Source organism: Ostrinia nubilalis, chromosome 22, assembly GCF_963855985.1.
Source record: "Ostrinia nubilalis chromosome 22, ilOstNubi1.1, whole genome shotgun sequence".
Taxonomy (NCBI): Eukaryota; Metazoa; Arthropoda; class Insecta; order Lepidoptera; family Crambidae; genus Ostrinia; species Ostrinia nubilalis.
In genome coordinates, this window is record NC_087109.1 from 4,352,054 (window position 1) to 4,373,060 (window position 21,007).

The following is a 21,007-nucleotide window of genomic DNA, read 5'->3' on the forward strand; positions in this document are numbered from 1 at the left end:
AAACCGGATATTTGGCGTGCACTACCCGATTCGGAGTTATTTCATGCAGATTATCTGATAGATATCCTGGAGATAGCGCTAATTTGGTTCCTGATATTGCAAATTGGAGGGAGGGCATAATATTGAATAAATAAATAAATAACCTTGGTAATTTGCACTGCACCATCAAATACCAAATTAAGCAGAGCTTGTTACAACGGATAGTTGTCGACGTAGGCAATACCTAGATACGTTTTGTTATTTTAACATTGCTTTAAAATAGCTAAAAAACTTTGTGAAGTTTGATTATAATTGGTCCAGTTTTTTTAAACACTTGGACGGCATCTGACCCGATTGAAAGTACCTACTTAATTTATCAGAGAGATTCATTCGGAATCCTCAACCACATTGCAACTGACTATCTTTCCTCCATAGAACATAGAGTTTTTATGTTCTCTGCTTTCCTACAACTGCCGAAATAGGTGGAATTTGAACAAGTTCTACTACAAACCTAACCGAGCAGAAAAATTGGCCTCCATTGGGAATCGAACTCACGACCTGGTCTGAGATAGGTGGTCTTATCAGGTAACTAGACCAAAGAGGGTCAGTAGTTTTGTGTGAAGAAGTAAATAAACATCCATCCTCACAAACGCTCTTGCTATCATATACGAGTAATATTAGATATGAGTCGTCCCCAATCCATAATAATATGATAGTCTAACCTCTGTCTAAACAGTGAAATGACAAAGTTATCTAAGAATTAGATCCATAATCAAGAACCAGAAACGTTGCAAAAAACCGGTACAAATCCAATATTTATTAACCAACACATTAATAACGTAATTTCTATCAAAATCAGATTACAAAATAATGTATTAATATTCGCTAATACATAAAACAACAGTCAAATATCTAATCTATGTAGTAATATGTAAATGAGAGTCCGAAGACTCAGTCTCTAGACATAAAGCTTTGCAACAGCTAAAGAGAAGCTATAGCTATAAAAATAATTATATTCTTTTTTTATCGACAACGAGGAAGCTCTTGGCCTGTATTTCACCTGATGGTAAGTGACGATCAGGCCGAAGGTGGAAGCGAGCTTCACCCGGAATCCTCAACCACGGTGGAACTGCTATCTTACCTCTAACTGCCGGAACACAAAAATGCTGTTAACATTGTTGTTATGGCGGCAGACTTAGGTAACTGGTACTTAATTAAATAAATACTAAGTTCGTTAGTTTCATCCAAATGACGTCCACTGCTGGACAAAGGCATCCCCCAAGGATTTCCACAACCAGCCTTTATCCTCCTCACACGTCCAATAAGGTGTGTAGTAAAAATAATCAAATTATAGCGAAAAAATATATATCAAATATACAAACATACTGCGTTACGTTTGCGTTTGCAATATGCTAGTAATGTAGCATAGATTGTAATTTATTATTATATAAATAAATGTGTTGTTATGTACAGTGAAATATTTATGCATGTAAACATTAATATTGTACATGTTTTGCTAGTTTGTTGTAAAAATATAATATCAATAAATTAGATCCAGTTACTAAGTAATAAGTGCACATGAATGCTGAAAATATCTTTTGTAGTTGTAATAGGTCTGATTTTTCAACAAAAATGCATAACAGAAAAACAGTCGACCGGAACAATTTAATTATTTATTTTGTAGTTTGTGGGCAAGAAATGATTACATATTTTTGTTTACTTTCTATTATGACTAGGTAAGAAGAAAAATAATAAATACTCAACACTTTTGGTAAGAGTCTGTCTAATCAATGATAATTTGATTGGGAATTTTACTCAATATCTAAGGAATTCTTGTCTTGTGATTGAAAATTGAAAAATTTATCAGGTAGGTTTATAAGTAAGCATACGTTTATTTTATACCATAACATTAGCAGGATTCCAACACCTGAAATAATAAAAAAGAAATACAGTGCAATTTCACTCAGATAATAATATGAAATTTATATAGATATTTAAAGGTACCTTACCGTGTGTTACCTCACCTGACCTCATAGTAAAGTTTGTGAATACGGGCGATTTAGCATCAGCGACAATAGCTTCGACTGTGACACAAGCCTTCGTTTTATTGGTCAATTTTCTTAGCCAACACCGCATTAAGAGCAGCGTGTGACGCCACAATACCCTATTAGCCTGGTTATAAATAATTAGGCATTCCGCTTTATTATGCGATCATTAGCAGAAACAAACATTTAATTTTGATGTCGTTGCTTGTCTTCGGTTAACCCGTGTGATGCAGTGAGCGGTCTAAAAGACATTTCAACATTTTTTCACCCGGTCGAGTTAACTGCGCACCTGGCAGCCGTGACGTCACATCGACGCTCTAGTACAGACAAAGCGAATGCGGGGAGGTGTGCGGGTAAGTGGGAGGGAGAGTGCGCAGTTAGTTCGCTCAGGTTGTACAGTACTAATGTAGGTGCTGCTTAATAAATATCAGCTACTCATTCGTCATTTTAAACTTCCATCTGAGCAATTCGCTAGTGCCAATCCTACCACCTTATTAACTAATATGTAGTAGTTAACAGTCAAACTGCAGATCTTATCTTCCAGGATTTGTAAAGGTGAAGATATAATGAGTCGACGAACCCCGTCTCAATTGAGATCTAGGAAATGGTAAAAAAAATTAAAAATTCTTTTGTATTTTACCGGTTTTTTAAGCCCCAAGCTAAATATGCTTGTGTTACGAGTGAGCTCACCACAATAGCTAGCTGTCACCCTGCCTTGTAAATAACTGAAATCAACTTTTATTTTACTCTGGGGTCTCAGAGACCTAACTTGTTCTGCCAGGGGTTACTTAATGAGCAATATGAGATGGCGTGAGATAACAGACAGAAAAGGCATTTAGATTTTTGTTTCGCGATTGATATTATGTTGACAGCAGAATATTTAAAGCTGATTTTAGCACATAATCACGACGTAGGAATTTATATTTATATTCTGTACCAATACAACTCGTTTAAATGTTACAGTTTGTGACTTTTATACGGAAAAAAGTACTGGACGGATTTTAATGTTCACAATGTTATAGCTTTCAGCTTCAGAATAGCACATACTTATGTAGTTATGTTATATTAATATAATATAACATTTGCATTTAAATGTAAAAAAGTTTGTATTAACGACAGCCAGATATCAACAGTGCCTTGTTTATTTTATGTGGTCATTTTATGACCAGAAATTACGAAACATACAAAATAGGTCTGTGTGCTTACCATGAGTTTACGTTAGGTGTGCTCGCTAGCGACTGCGTAAAAAAATGACATTAAAATGTATGACATTTTGTGCAGCGCCCCTAGTGGCTACTTTCAAGAAATAAAATATTCATAGATTTTTTTGACGTACTCGCTAGCGAGCGCACCTAACGTAAACTCATGGTAAGCACACTGTTTTTTATACTTGCTAGCAATTTCGTTTTGTTTTATCTCTCAGTAAATACTCTTTTATCTTTACTACTCTTATTAGTAGAGATCAAATCGGGTTTAATGAGGATCATTTCGATTTTTAGCTGTGAATGCAGATTTATAGGGCTAAGAAATCCTTAATACACAGTCCAAAAATTTTTGTTCTACGACAAAAATTGACGAAGTTATGGCCAAATTACTAAAAAAGTTCACTGACCGCCCGGCGCGGGACCGTTGACGTCACTGTATCCGATCCGAACGCTGCCGGCGTACTGCGTGGATAGAAAATATTTTTTTCTAGCCAAACTATCAGTTTGAGAGAAAAACTTGTAATGACATATATTCATCAGAATAAAGTAAGCTATCGATAGGTAATTTTAAAAATAGAAATTGTGAAAAATAACGTAAAAAATCCATACGCTCATACGATTCAATGGAACGCAGAGACGCGATTGGGGTCTCCGCGGTGGTATATTTGGCGATTTATTCAAATAAAGTGTTCATAAGTGTTGTTATGAGTCATATCTTCTTCCAAGTAAAATATAAAAATGTATAAGTATTTTAATTTATTTACTTCTAACAATAAGGTATAGCTGAGGCAGATACACTCTGCCTAGGCTACAAGACATTTCTATGCAGATCATTTCGATGTACACGCAATACCTACCTGTTATTTAGTTTTTCTGAGTTAAACCTACGTACCTACCTATCTATTCGCCGTTCCCATGGGCGGACCAGCTGCTGCAGGAAAGGACAGCTGCTCCCTCCTGGAAATCTATTTAATCTTAGCCTAGAAGCTGGGTATGACTCCCCCGCCCCCCTTCTCTCCCCAGGTCATAAGCTGGGCATGACTTCCCCCTCGGCCAGAAGTTGGGTATGATTTACCCCCCCCCCCCCCCCCCAGGCCCGAAACTGGGTATGACTTGACCCCTCCCTCTCCCCCCAGGCCAGAAGCTGGGTAAGGCTTGCCCCTCCCCCCAGGCCATAAGCATAAGCTGGATATGACTCCCCTTCGGCCAGAAGCTGGGTAAGGCTAGCTCCTCCCCCCAGCCCATATTAAGCATAAGCTGGGTATGACTCCCCCTAGGCCAGAAGCTGGGTATTACATACCCCCCCTCCCCCCAGCCCATAGAAACTGGTTATGACTTGACCCAGTCCATAAGCATAAGCTAGGTATGACTCCCCCTCGGCCAGAAGCTGGGTATGACTTACCCCCCCCCCCCCAGGCCAGAAACTGGGCATGACTTGCCTCTCCCCCCCCTCCCACCAAGGCCAGAAGCTGGGTAAGGCTTGCCCCTCCCCCCAGGCTATAATCTGGGTATGACTTATCCCCCCCCCCCCCCCCAGGCCAGAAACTGGGTATTAGCATCATATTATGTATTATTATGTTCAATACAAACAATCATTAAGTTACACTCACCCCAACCGCGTCTCCGCACTGCATCGAATCCTATGAAAATGTGGTTTTTGGACATAGCGATACTGAATTTTCACAATTTTTATTTTTTAAAATTACTGGTCGATAGGTTACTTTATTTTGATGAATAAATGTTATTAAAAGTTTTTTTCTAAAACTGATGGTTTAGCTGGAAAAAAATATTTTCCATCCCAATAGTACGCCGGCTGCGCTCGATTCGGATATAATGACGTCACGCGGCCCTGCGTACGTTGACTTTTAGCGGCAAAAACGGCCTATGTTTATTACTTAATATCTTCGTAAGTAATGGTCCGATTTGGATAATTCAAAAAGATATATCTTTCTTATGTCTTAAAGATTAACGTAGATACTAGTTTTATTGAATTTTCTACAACAGTACTGATCCTCATTCTCAAATGGGGCTCATAAATTAAAAAGCACTTTCCCTGTTTCGATTAATTTAAAACATAGCAGGAATTTCCGAAAACGTAAAACCGTGTCTTTCATAAAAACGTTTGTTTTTCTCCTTAATTTAACATTACGTCATGTTAAAAGAGTTCAAGATAGATAGATAGGTAGACACTTTATTGTATACCACACAAAATAAGAAAAGAGAGATACACTAAAGAGACAGCACCATTAGGCAATATTTTTTTTTAAGATTATTAGTAATTTGTTATTACACAAATTACTAATACTCCCGTTAGCCCCTCGTACCAAGCTAAATATGCTTGTGTCACGAGTGAGCTCACCACAATAGTCGAGCGGCGGCGGGGATCGAACCCGCGTTCCCCGGATCACGAGTCGGCCAGTCCGACCCCTTCACCGTTCGGCTATCTTTGCTTGAAGCTATATCTTCCAGGCAATCTAAGAAGAGGATATTTTTTTAATAACAGTGAGAAAAGGGCTGAACTAGGCAAACATAGCTTGTAGGTACCTACTTACCTACTTCTCTTTGAACGGATTAAACTACCTACGTCAGATGTCGTTCAGGGTTAATAAAGTTTGACACCACGGCTGTGACCTCAGTTGTTACAGCATTATTAAGATAGAAGAAGAAGGAAGATATAGCAATAAGATGGAAGAAGAAAGGGATAGCTTCGTGGCAGCGCTAAACTGCCTGCCCATCAGGTAACGATATCTAGGGGTCATTCGCCTCCTAAAGGTCTATTCTTATGGGGTTCCCATGAGTTCATATAAACCAGGATAATGCTTAGTCATTTAGGAACATTATTTCGACGTCAGGATAGGTTTATGGACACCGAAAATACACAGACCTTTCAAAAACGGATCCCTACATACTTTTTATCCGACTCCTTTTTATTCTTTTTACATCCCAATATATCTTTCCGTAGCTGTATCACCTAAATTAGTCGACTGATCCTGAAGAAACACCTTTTACTCTTTTTTCCTTTTATCCCAAACCGTACGTTTAAAAAAATATTGACACTTTGTATATAAGAAGTATCTAAGGAATACTGTTAGAAATAAATGACTCTCACTATTTTTTAACATAACCTGTTTAAAATTTTTGAATCATGGCCACCATAGCCGCTTAGGGCCCATCCCCACTGGAGCGGGCGGCCTTGGGAAGGTCGAGCGGACGAACCTCTTTTTTCAAACCATAAAAATTGCCCATAAAACGTTGGTCGATCTGCACAGTGTAGCGCGAGGGATAGAGGGTGCCTTTGTTTTCATCACTGAGAAGTGTAAGCACACAGTCGTCTCCGGATCAAAATTACACAATAATAAAGAGAAGTTCGACGTTTCACTAAGATAAGTGAACGATAGGTAACTTTATAAACTGAAATCTCCTTGAGTATATTTTTCATGTAACATCGCTTACCTGTCATCACCTTTTCATTGGATAAAATGCACGAATGATAATGCCTTGCTGGTGTCAATTCAATCAAAAGTTTCTTTTGCGTTTAGAATCGCATGGTAAAATATAATCGAGTAGAAAAATTCCCGATCTCAACTGATTCTTACCACGAAAATACCTCCATCTTTTAAAAAGGTCGTTTGCTACTTGCGTTCTCTGTCCTCACAGCTACTCTGTAAGAGTGAGAGTATTACGGATCGATGGGTGTAGTTTTTGTGCGCGGGCGCATCCCAGCCGCGGGCGCGTGACAGGAATGCCGGCGACATTTTGACTTGAAGAATTACTCGCTTGACCGTTATAACGTCGCGAATGGAGACCACGTAGTGCGAAATATATGGCCCCCAGCTAAATGGACGGATGAAAGCTGTGTGTCACCTGCTTGATGGATAGACGATCTAAAGAAGTCAAGAAGATGCCTAGATGGATGAAAAGTTATAAGCAGATAGTGTTTCGTTCTTTGTGGGACCCCTTGTCTTAGTATAGGTTTACCTACAACAGTGAACTGCTATAGCCTGAAATGGTAATGATGATCGTTACTTTTCTTCTTTCAAAACCACATCTTAACTCCAAAGACTCTACCTACAGTGTTCAGTTTGAAGTGCTATCCTTCCCCCTTTTTTCTAAGGACGAAAATAGAGAGAAGGATAGTCGCTTTATCAGACGAAATATCTAAATGGGTGTAGTGTAGCGTTCATGGATGAGACGTGTTTTAATATTATAGAGAAATTATGTTTAGATTCTGCCTCTAACCTTTTATTCTCTGAGCTATTTAAGGAAGTTTTGGTCTAACAATACCTTTTTTTTATTGTTTAGTTTGGCTTAGGGTCAATGTAATTTTATATCTACCTTTTGTTTAAAATGATAAGGTACATTCAAACATAAAATTCAATTTGTAATCAAACTTTGAAATACTTTCACACTATGGATAAGCCTGGCTAGCTGCTACCATCTTACCTAAGTCTGTCGCCATAACAACAATGTTAACAGCATTGTTGGGTTCCGGCAGTTAGAGGTAAGATAGCCAGTTCCTCCGTGGTTGAGGATTCCGGGTGAAGCTCGCTTTTACCTTTAACCTGATCATCATTTTCCATCAGGTGAAATGCAGGCCAAGAGCTTCCTCCTTGTGAAAGAAATAAGACTATGGATACAAGTAATACACATTCTTTGAAGCAAGGAAAAATCACTCGCTATTTTGCTTGTGTTCCTTAAAAATCACTCCTATTTTTACTTGTTTTCCTTAAAAATCACTCACATTTTTACTTGTTTTCCTTAAAAATCACTCCTATTTTTACTTGTTTTCCTTAAAAATCACTCGCATTTTTACTTGTTTTCCTTAAAAATCACTCCTATTTTTATTTGTTTTCCTTAAAATCACACACTCTTTTTATCTGTTTTCCATAAAAATAACTCACATTTATACTTGCTTTCTTTAAAAATCACTCACATTTTCCTTGTGCTCCATCAAAAATGTCCTGTGAGAGTGAGAGTGGGGCGGGGCGGGGTAACAACCTCTTTATGCGCGTCGTCGGCGCACGCGCACGTACCGACAGCATACAAATCAGTTGACGTTTAATCTTTACTTGATTAACTGGTTGGGTACTCAAGTCTCGTCTTGTGATCAATTCTCAGACAGGTAGTGACTGAGTTTCTTGCGCTTCTTCTCAGCACTGGCCCATTTGTCCCGAAGCAGTGGTGGGGTTAATATTGGGACGTGCCTACTTCAATAACTCAAAGGTGACTGACTGACTGACATAGTGATCTATCAACGCACAGCATTTGGCAAGCAGGCAGATGTTATGACGTAGGCATCCGCTAAAAAATAATTTTACGATTCTCCACCCCTAAGGGGGTAAAACGGGAACCAGGCGTACGAAGTCATGGGCGGCCGCTAGTGCAAAATAAAAATACACTCTGAGGCACAATTAACCGCCCACTTACATTTTCCGATGTAACTGCCACAATTAATTATGGATTGTTTTTTTTCTTGGCTATTTTGTAGATAACAAAAGAAAAAAAACTTTCAATCAGATATTGCTTTAATTTTTAATACGTAATGAAAAAAAGTTTGAATATACCAAATAATGAAGAAAAATAACGGTGATGATAAACAATCTAAAACTTTTAGTTGGTATTAAAAACAAAAAGTTAATAATGAGTACTGCCTCCTCTGGCTCTTATGACTTCTTCCAGTCGATTTGGAACACCATCCATTATGTCTTGAATATCTGACTGCGGTATATTCTCCCACTCTTCGACCACAGCAATCTTCAGCTCATTAATCGAAGTAGGAGCCGGAACCCGACTTTGTACCTCGCTTTTTAAGATTGTCCCAAACGTGTTCAATGGGGTTCAGGTCCGGGCTTCGTGCCGGCCATGGTAATCGGGCTATACCCACGGTATCAAGATACTCCGTAACGACTCTAGCAACGTGCGCACGTGCATTAAAAGAAAATCGTCTCCAATAAATGGGGCAAAAGGGATGACATGGGGTTCTAAGACCTCTTCCACGTACCTCTGAGCGTTTACGCTGCCTCTTTCAAACACAACCAACTCTGTACGAGCCTCATAAGTAATACCACCCCATACCATGACTGAGCCACCTTGATAGCCCACTGTTTCCACAACAGCACACTGTGCAAACCTCTCACCGGGGCGTCGGTACACACGCTGGCGTCCATCGGGACCTCTTAGAGCTACTCTGGACTCATCAGAGAAGAGGACGTTCTTCCATTGGTCCATGGTCCAGTTACGGTATTGTTGAGCAAATCGAAGTCTTACCCTCCGGTGCTCTGTGGTCAATGCTGGGACTCGAGCTGGCCGGAATCCAGTCAAATTACGTTCTGCAAGCCTTCTTCTTATGGTCCTAACGCTAACACTTACATTTCGTACTTCATATAGGCGGTTACGGGCTTCGGGAGCTGTAGTGAAGCGATTTCTTAAAACGTTGGACACGATGAAGCGGTCATCTCGTTCAGAGGTGCACCTCCTACGACCTTGTCCTAGTCTTCTGGTGTAAGATACAGTTTCTCTGTATCGTCGGACGGCATCACGTATCGTAGTTCGAGGATATGACAGCATACGGCCTATACGACGCTGGCTGTATCCAGCATCTGAAAGCGCCACTGCTCTAGCTGCACCGGCTGCATCCAATGGCATTTTACTGAGTAAAAGGCAACTGACACACTCTCACGCATCTCAAGAACTAAGAAATGTGTCTAAAAACTTTACACGCAATACTTAATGTCCGCGCAAAACAATCGGCAAGTCAATTTTTGACTAAAATCAATAAAACAGACTCACACATAAGGGTATCTTTAAAAACGTGGTAGAAACTGTCTTAATTCATCAGAAACTATCCACTTAATAAATTGTCATTCAACTTCATGAGCGTTTAGTTATTGTAAACAAAGTTAGGCCGCTTTAGTTGGGTGGGCGGTTAATTGTGCCTCAGAGTGTAGTTTTATGAGTTTTTGGGATAAAAGTAGCATTCTTGAGAAAACAGTTAAATAAATTACTTTAGTGAAAGGTTTTCAGTTCTCTAAATTAACGCTTAAAAAGAGCACAATGAGAAAAAAATCTCTTCTAATAAATTGGAGACACATTAAACATTTCTCCCCGCAAACTACAGACTTTTAATTAGCTTATTAACTTAGTGGCCATTTTGTCTCAGTGTTTTACATGTTTTTTCCTGTTATTTCAGGAATTCTCTATATTTTAGGCATAACTTGCTAAAAATAATTAAAAAACGTTTTTTTTTTGTTGACCGTACCACATAATTCGCTGTTTATGTGGACGTCACGACCAACGTTCTGAACACCTATCCTATTGCCCATCTTAGCCCAAAACAACTAAAAACTAATTGAAAAAAGCAACGCCTATCACGGCAGGAACATTCGCTTTAGCTGAGGCAAGCCACAGCAAACATCGCCCTATCTATACAGGGTGTAGCGTTAAGTATGGATTAAATCAAATCAAAAATATTTTATTCAATTTTGACTAGTGTTTTGGCATTTATAAACTTCGAAGATGTTAAAAAAGGATTGATATTAGTGCTCAAAATGCAACTTTCCTTCAGAAACAATGCCCAAATCTCAAAAAAAGAATGAAGTCACACGTCAGTCATACATCAGTGAGAGTATGCTCGTTGTCCGCTGAAAATCAGTTTCGAGACAAGCCATGGCGCGGTCTTGATGTATGCTGAGCGGGTGCCTTTTTGTCAGAGGGGCACAAGCAGCTATCTGTCCATTTGTGTATCTCTTTCATTATGTACCTATGTCTTTTCTGCTTGTATGTCTTTTTTTCAAATAAAAAACTATTCTATTCTGTTACGTCATAATATGTCAATGCCACCCCTCCCTCCTGCTTCCATACCTCAAGCAACGATTAAGTTAAGCGTTAGACCTAATAATTGGCTGGTCTGTCATCAGTATGGCGATTTGCATGGAAAGTATTTATTTTCGTAAGATTATTGGTCTTCCTTCTCTTGGAGAATGGTTCATATTACATAATGCGGACTATGTTCATTTTGATTTGATCGCAGACCGCAGAACGCATCAAGTGTGAGAAAATGGTACCCGCATACATAAATTCTTGTATGATATATTTTCTAATGGTTGAAAAATGCGTCTCCTGCATTAATTTCATACACACATCATGCAAATTAGACGATCAATCATCCGTCAATTATCCAAGACTGATGGGAATGTGTGATCTCAACCACTGATATGAGAGCAACTGTTATACAGGGTGTCCCATAAAGACTGTTCCAATCATAAGGACATAGATTAATGGATGACCATTTAAACAAAAAAAAAATCTTAGAAAAAGTATTACCGTTTCAGAGATATGATTATTTATCCACAATTTTAAAAATCTCCCGTTTTGGGGCTATATCTTGTAGTATACCTATAAACAGATATTTAAAATGGGAAAAAAGAGTAATATCGCTGAAACGATTATTATTTATTTGTCTAAATAGTCATCCATTACTCTATCTTCTTAAGTTTGCCACGGTCTTTATGGACAACCTGTATAAGAAGGCAGGAGATTGGGTATAAGTAGATATATCGACTACTTCCTACAAACATATCCTACACGCACAATTAACTCACATCTTATTCATCAGCACGCGTACCATCTTTCTGAATATAAAATTACACGCACTTCCTTCTCAATCGGTGTCTATTTAAAAACTGCGTAAGAATCTCATAGCAAATAGTTTTTTCTATTTCCAGCAAAAATGGCGCCTATTATTTAAAAAACGCGCGAAATGCTGCAAGTATTGACACTTTGACACCTGTCTTTCCAACTCTACAGCTTTGGGAAACGGATATTGGCCAGCATTTTTTACTTTATCTGTAGAAAAAAATGGCGGAATTTCTAAGCTGATCCTTCCGCCATTTTTATGATTTTTAGAAAGATGGAAAAAATACACAGGCTGATGTAGGTACTGCTGATGTTAAGGTATTTTAAATGTCTGTGTTAAAAACTTTGCGGAATTTCTAAATAAAAAAAGGATGGAAAAATGCACCAGGCTAAATGTGCTGATGTTATCGTAATATTGGAAAAAAGGTTCTCGCTAACCCTACCGCAGGAAAACGCCTCTTCGTGGAATCTCGTAAAAAGCCCGGGTTAACTGGACGACCTAACCTTTAATTAAGGCGTCGTTAAACGTCCTTTAAGGTCTCGGTAATAGGTTCACTGACGTTAAAATGATCACTTGCAACAATGGCGGAGGGCTAGGGTAGAAAACGTTACGCAGGGTATTATTTACAGGGTTGAAATACCAAAGATATTGGCTACTATTAGAGATACTAAAAATCACATAGATTGCAAGTTTAGCAAGGCTTTTATATTTTATCTAGCGGCCGCCCGCGACGTCTTCATACCTATGCGTGGATCCCGTTTTATCCCCTTAGGGGTGGAGTTTCGTAAAATCCGTTCTGATAATGGGCACCTACGTTTTTAAAGGAACCCCCATGCAAAAGAATTCTAGCACTTGAAGTTTCTGAGATTTCGTGATGAGTGAGTGAGTCAGTCGTTATAAGTACACTGATATCTTGGCTAGATAGCCAATAGATAATAGAGATCTATTATCCTTGAAGAGGAGGCATCCTTAAGAACACTAGACTACCGACTTAAAAAAAGTCTTACATAAAAATATTTTCATCCTTACCTAAACAAGCATTTTAAACTTTATTGTTACAATAAACGTTTTTGATACAATATGGTACATTCCTTCCCAAAGTCGCGCCTCGTTAATCTCCTGACCTGCGAACGGAATGCAATTGGTCTAAAAATACTTTATTCTTGGGAAATACTTTCCCAGGAAGCCAATTTTCTATCCCAATTATCTTGCCTTTGATTATTTAAATTGACTTGCACTCTGACCCTTAATGATTTGGATGCTCTTTTGTTTTTAGACACCAAATAGAGAGGAATTCCTCGAAGCGCACCTAATAAGCGCACCTAAACTATTCCTCGAAGCGCACCTATGGTCAATAAATGCCCTGGTACTTTTTATTCATCTTACAAGTTTAAGTAAAATTAAGTAGGTGCGCTTTGAGGAATAGTTTAGGTGGATGTTATGTTGCCATGGTATTTTTTATTCATCTTAGTAGACACTAGACATAAAGTTCAAAATCTTTATATTATTAAAACTAGGTGCACTTCGAGGAATTTAGGTGCGCCTCACAATGGGTGCGCTTCAAGGTATACCTCAAAATAGGAGATAAAACAGAATCTCAAAATCTACTTGTGACCACGTTGTGAAACATCAAGCTGTGAGTCCTACATTAACACCCGTATTCACAAACGGTGCCTGTTTAAGTGAATCAGCAAATCGAACGCACAGCGTTGAATAGAGCTCTGTGATTGGTTCGTGTGTGACAGTGTGCATCCATGCGCACTGTGAGACCTCATACGGGCGTAAGTAACTCATATAAAAAAATTTCGCATTGAGACCCGTGTTTCTCTATTTCAGAACCTCTTGTGACACACCTAGGAATCGAACCTTAGAAATTATGTTCACATTTTATTAGACCAGACCGAGGCCGCGATAAGATAGCGACAGCCGGTCTAACTAACGTCTCACTTGTTTACTGCTCCGAGTTTTATTGCCCTAGTAAATTCGTCGGTCCACCCATTGTCAGGCTTCTAGCAAACTGCCTGATTAAGGGCTAGAGCACATTCAATATTATTTGTCTTTGAACCTACCAAAATAAAAATAAAAATTGCCGTTTTGTGTGAAGACAAAGAAAACTTATTTTTAGTACAAATATTTTTATTTTTAGGTTTTTTTTCAGGGTTTTTTTTACGTTATCTTGCTGATATGTAATGTACAGACGACGGTGTAACCACTGTGAAATCTTATGCGATTTTAACATGTGTTATTTTGTAACAAAATGTACCTTTAATGGCACACACTGTATCCCGACTACGCGGCTGTGGTAACAAAAAAAAAGCATAAAACTCATAAAAACTCACAAAACTCATTTTATTTTTGCAAGTAAGCTTTAAAAAAGCACTTTTACTCAAGCATTTATAAAAAGGTACCAGAGGTTACTAATTTACTACGCAACATAACTAAGTTACAACAATATCGATATAAAGAATGTGTACTAGGGCTCTTAAGTGAAATTGGAATTCCTATCTTATCCCAAAGTCTGCAATAAAAGACATGCTACTTTGTCTCTAGTTTATAGGTCTGGCGCAAGACTTGTTCTTTAGTTATGTTTCAACAAGTGTCCGAAACTGGCTACCAATAGCTGAATCTATGACATTATTATGACAATACTTCTTGTGTAAGATCGTAATTTGGTTTGTGAGTCTTTTATTAGAATAGTTAGAGATTAGTTACTAATTGAATTGCTAAAAACCAATAAAGATGTACGAGGTGTATCTATCCTCCATTCGAATCCTCCATTTACGTTTTTTTTCGTCGATGGCGTATGTAGTTGTATGAGCGACTTCACACATGACAGTATTCTGTATACAGTAATACATACATCGACGAAAAAAAAATGTACACGATAAAACGGAACAGTAAAACGGAGACATGTGTGAACCGGCCGTTACTCTTCTGCTCCTGAGTACAACAACTCCCGTATTCACAAACGATGCTTGCTTAAGTGAAGCAGAAAATCGAACGCACAGCGTTGAATAAAGCTCTGTGATTGGTTCGTGTGTCACCCTGTGCGTCCACGTTTACTGTGAGACTTCATAGTCATGTTTATGAATACGAGCGTTAATTAGAAATGTAGAGTTGAGAATGAGTTTTTAGGTAGGTTAGGTTCTCATAATTTTAGATGATTATTAATTTTATGTATCTTTTTCAGGGTGGTTTTCGTCATGTGGATGCCGAGGGGGTGCGTTGGCGGCGCCACGCGGGTCGGTAGCTGCGTTGCTGCGAGCGCGAGCGTTCGCGCTCGTGTCGCCGCGAGCAATCTCTGCGTACCGAGCGAGACCTGCGTCGGGTGAGTCCCAGTTTAGCTAATATAGACGCATTTGTCAATGCAAATAAAGATAATTTTACAGTGACACAGCTAGCTACCCCTACCAAAAGTTGCAAGAAGACCTGGCGGTACGGGCAGCGCCGGACCAATGGAAATCCTTAGGGGAGGCCTTTGTCCAGCAGTGGACTTCTTTTGGTAGAAATTAACGAATCGAGAAGAAACCCTCGATACCGCGGAATGAAACGCGACATTGAAAAATCTTACCCACCATCAATCAGTACCGTACACTTAAGATAGTGCCATCTCTTGACCAATATTAGAACTAAGGCTCACAATCTCAACCTTTGTCCTACACGTGGGCGCGGGCGCGTGGTACGAGTAAATTGAGATAGCGCCATCTCTTAGCCAATATTAGAACTAACTTTTACAAACTAACAGTATCATTTATTCTTCATACTCTATCCTCCAGAGAGCGGGCGAGTGGGCGCGCAGTACGAGCGGGCAGCAGCGCGGCCGGGGACGCCGCTCCGGCTGGCTGGCGTCTTCGCAGACGGCAGCAAGGCGAAAGCGCCCAAGTACGCCCAGCTCATCGACCCACAGGGGAATGTGAGTGGATTTGTTTTAACGCTTTCAACTTACGCGTTAAACTTGATGATGCGAGAATATAGAGAACTTACTTTTTGGAGCGACACAGTTTAGGGAGGGTTTAAATTAATTAATTTTAACTTGGTAATATTAAAGTTTTTGTCTCTTTTTTCACCGGTGATAATAAGCAGCCCCGTAGCCCTTCAAGTGCCTACGAATCGAGACATAATAGAATCAAATAGAATTATCGTGGTCAGATACCACTTAGAGTTTGATAGGCTAGACAGAAGTAAGTTTGTATGTAAGACATCGTTAAGGGGACTGACCTTGAGTAAAATCATTAGCATCATTCATACTTGGTATTGAATTAACATACAATAAAGACATTCAGGTACTTTTGTGATGGCCTACTATTGTACTAAGTTTTATTGCTCGCTTTATAAATACTTATCAAAATTCGACTTACAGCTATTTATTTTATGTGATTAGAATTTGATAGCTAAGATGGGACTACTCACTCTTCCCGTAGGTGTCATAAGAGAGTGACTACGGAAGAAACAAGCGAACATCAGGCATTCAGGCCTCCCCAACCCCAATCCAGCCAGCGCGTAGAATTAGAGGGTGGGAACTAAATGACTTGATGATTATTATTATTATTTATTTCACGTTTCAAGCACTCCCGCGTTGTGACTTATTCAGAACAGCTCGTCTATTAGTATACTTGAAAGCCTTTGCATACGATACATAAAACTGGCAAACATCAGCTCAATGGTCAGGCCTAATGCCGAACAGGAGGTTGCTTTGATTTTATATGTAGTCGAGCAGCGTAATGAATCGTCTTCGGTGGGCCTAAGGAGAAAGCTCAAAGCGGGTAGAACTTCTAATAATTGTATCAAATATATCTGCTAGGTAGGAGGAAGCAAGATAGAGCAAGTAAATAGAGTAAAAAAGTTTTGTTAAAGACTTCAATAAATCTCAATACTCACCTATATTTTTGAATAAACTACTTTAGTCACAAAATGCAGACTGTGCAGTTTAAGATTCGACTCTATAGCTCAATAGCAAGACCAATCGCCCAGCAAGCAAAAGGTTGTAGCTTCGATTCCACCAGAGGCAGTTGTTTCAAATATTTAAAGATCGTTGACTATAACATCCCATACGTCATACAACAGTCCACATCTGATTACACAGTTTTATTGCAAGATGGCATCTATTAAAACTAATTATGATACATTGAGCTTAAGACTTAAAATTGTAAGACCTAATTAAATGTGGACAAAGAAATGAAGTACTCGTATTGAGTATTGATGAGATACTTTCAGAAATTCTACACTAGCTTTTGCCCGCGGCTTCACCCGCGTGAAATTTAGTTTGTCACAGATCGTCATAAGTTATAGCCTATATGTTATTCTGGGTTATAAGTAATAATACTGTAAAGTTTCATCAAAATCCGTTCAGTAGTTTTTGCGTGAAAGAGTAACAAACATCCAGACATCTAACATCTACACAAACTTTCGCATTTGTAATTATTATAGTAGGATAATATTAGTAGGAAGACTTTCAAAAACCAAAAACAAATCCAGTCTTAAAAAAGGCATAGACAAATCGCTAACGCCAAAACCTAGGCCACCAAGCTTAGCTGCGCTTGCACAGGCAGTGCTTTATTACGGCGTAATATCGATTAATCAAGTCCATCACGAGCTGAAGACGATGCAAAACGAAAAACTATCGAAGCGGTACCTGTAGAACTCGATTGAAAGTCGATTTGAGTGAGAAAACATATGTTGAAACTCGCACTTTTTCACGAGGTAGAGTTTGCGGTTATTTCGGTTTGACTGGCTGTTTTTACCTGACTTCAAAAAAGGACAGTTCTCATTCCGACTATTACGCGAATATTAAGATTAAAGATTGTTACGAATAATACACGATTGATAATTTCTTTTAGGTAAGCAATCAATAGCTAAAGATGTTATTTTCAAACCGTATTTCATGGTTATTTACTCCTACTCCATGATTCTGAATTATTCTTCCCTTAGAATTTCATAAAGGCAAACAAATGTCACCATACATGTCATAAGGGTCTAGTTTTATTCTTATTTTAATCATTCACCAACTATACAAAGATTTTCTAAATTTCATACCCCGTAGTATTTAAAATAACAATCAGATCTTTATCACTATTCTGATCTCTATTCCTTCTAAAATATTAATTAAATTGAAAGCCTCTATCTAGCCAATTTCAGCCGATAAGTGCATCATAAAACGAAAGTACCCCATAAAAGAGCGCAATGAATCAAGGCGTTTAAAAAAGGGCAAAGTAATAACATTCCCATATTGAACGTGGTCATAGACGAGCATGTTAATTACAAAATAAAAATAGGAATCGTACAAGCCTTTATTATGGGAGTGATAACGATTAATCAACTCCATCACGAGTGGACGGACAATGCAAAACGAAAAGCGAAATCGGTACCGCTGGAACTCGATTGGTACTCGAATGGAATTCGACTGAAATTGTCAGTTGGTGTAAGGTAATGATCAACTTATACAGATATTGACTGTCATAGTATATTACGTAACTTTTATGAGACACTAAACGTATGTTTTATGAGACAATAAATAAAAAAAAATCATTTATGGCCATGAAAAAAACTCAATTTACTATGGGTACAGACATTCGCAGTGTTAATTTTATTCGCTTTTATTCGTTTTCAAGATTGCTGTGTGCCTATTCAGTGATCGATTTATAGAAGAAGGTAGGCCTGTAACCTATGTTGGCATAACAACCTGATATGCTATCGACTAACCCATTCTTCAAAATCAAATCAAATTCAAAATTATCTTTATTTGTATAGACTAATTAAATTAGTACATACTTACAAATCGTCAAATGCTCACATATCTCATTCTTTTTTTTACCCTACCAGCGCTTCAAGACAAACATTTTGCTGAGAAGAAGCGCCGCATCAAACTCAGTCACCACTGTCTGCCGGTTTAAAATTAATAAATCTTGCCCGCCTAACCGGACTTCAAAATTAGGCTAGGTTGCCAAATACCTGCCTATAGTTAAAATACGTGTTAAACCCTTTTCCTTCGACTATATACATAAATCACAACTCTCTAATGAAGTTCTAAAAATAATTAAAAAGTCTACGAGCGTACGTGAGATGAAATTAAATTCCAATCATCAATCCAGACGATTATTAACTGAAAAACGTTGAAAAAACTCAAAACCTAAGCAACCTTCGCTCAAACTCCTTTATTTTTTGTTCGCCAACCCTTAGTAACGCAGCGGGGCATCCAACTAGCAAACTTATTTCAAATACCCCACTCCAAAACCTACTCTATCCAAACACAATACAGTCTGAATTCACTCTACTGTAAAGTGGAATGCGAAAACGTGGACGTCCTTTTCATGGGACATAGAACAAGCGAAATAGGACTCTAATTGATTGATATAAGGTTCGTAAAAGGAGGTGTAGTTCATAATGCGTTTCGTGGGGGGCACTGTCCTCTAGACCAGGGATGGCGAACCTTTATGTAACAACGTGCCATTTTTCTAAAAAAATGTTTGATATAACTAGTCTTAGGATGAGTTGCACCACCTAACTTTGACTGTAACTATAACCATAACCGGTGCTTTTTGTATAAAGTTTGACAGATTTTGGACGTTTGTCAAAGTTAAAGTAAGGTGATGTAACTCAGCCTTAGACTGCTAACAAATAACACCTAATGCAATACAATTGCATGGGTATCGTACAAGTGGCGCCACTGGCGAAGTGGCGAGTGACGGAACTGACTCTACTACAGTGGCACCAACTGATGAGGGAAAATATGATAGCCCTAATTCAATCAAAACACATTATCTACTATTAGCTGTGCCCACGACTTCGTACGTAAAAAAATTTTGAATAATGTTTCCCGTTTTTGCAACATTTTTCTTTACTGCTCCGCCCCTAACGGCTGTAAGGTGATGTTATGTCGTCCACAGCCTTCGTCGACAAATAGGCTATCCAACACAAAAACAATTTTTCAATAGGACCATTACTTCCTGAAATTAGCGCGTTCAAGCAAACAAGCTCTTCAGCTTTATAAGTACATACTTTATTTATAGATTTTATTTCATAATGAATTTTTTGATTCATTGTGGCGCGTACCACCAATGGCACGCATACCATTGGTTCGCCATCCCTGCTCTCGCTAGGACTAGGGACGTCACGACTCGGAAAATTCTTTTTTTAACGCAACAGCAACGCTTTGTGGCTTCCATTGTGACATTTATGGTGTTAAAAAGAATATATGGTTTGTGTAAGATAATATTATATTGAAAACGAATTTTAGTTGAAGCCACTCTTTGGAGTCATAAAATTCAGAAAATATAAAAGATGGTTTGTGTCTGATAGAAACGATGGGGGATAACTCGAGAATGAATCTGACACCCGTATTCACAAACGATGCTTGCAGCAAATCGAACGCACAGCGTTGAATAGAGCTCTGTCATTGGTTCGTGTGTGACCCTGTGTGTCCACGCGCACTGTGAGACCTCATAGTACTGTTTGTGTATACGTTAGACTTCGAAATTTTAAGGCGCGCACTGAGTCAATAGGCGAGTACAAAAGACATAACGCGTCACGTACGTTATCGTATCATATACGCATACGTCATCTGATGTTTTGATGGTATTAGCTTTCTTTTTCTTATAAAGTAGGCAGTTTTAGAAAAATAAGAATAGAGCTTTAGAATGGTAAAATTTTATGAGTTCTTATCCCGTAATTATAAAACGAAATGTGAAACGTAACTAAAATTCAACATTGTTCTTTGATTCATAGAAACCATAAGTAGTTATTTGACCAATCACCACCACAAGGCTTGAATTTATTTTTGAGTGTAATTTTAACAACGTTTCTACTCCATTAACTATAGTCTCAGACATAGATTCTGGCCAAGATTAGTCTAAAAATTAGAAAGAAAAGAAAAAATGAAAGATTTTTTTATTTAGTCCAAATATCCTTATATTAAGATGCAACCAATGAAAATCCTGATTCTATGCCCTTTTTAAGTTTCTTTCTTTAATCCGCAGATGGGTACTTCTCACTATTTTCTGTGTACGAGTAATTTGCTTGATTATAGTGACAGCAAATAATTGGCGATTGTACAGAATTTGACACCATTCGCCCTAATCATCCATATAATACTGTCATTTTACGAGTAACTTACTATCACAATGATCACTCGTTTCCTCCACACAATG

General features: G+C 38.4%; 1 protein-coding gene across 1 annotated transcript in view; it reads left to right on the plus strand.

The window, feature by feature from the left end:
- Window positions 1-21,007, plus strand: part of LOC135082857 (uncharacterized) — a 155,775-nt gene that overhangs the window by 120,690 nt on the left and 14,078 nt on the right. Inside the window, exons 3-4 of the mRNA XM_063977617.1 lie at window positions 15,055-15,192; window positions 15,641-15,777. Coding sequence (XP_063833687.1) covers window positions 15,055-15,192; window positions 15,641-15,777 — 275 coding nt within the window. The remainder of the gene's footprint in view (window positions 1-15,054; window positions 15,193-15,640; window positions 15,778-21,007) is intronic.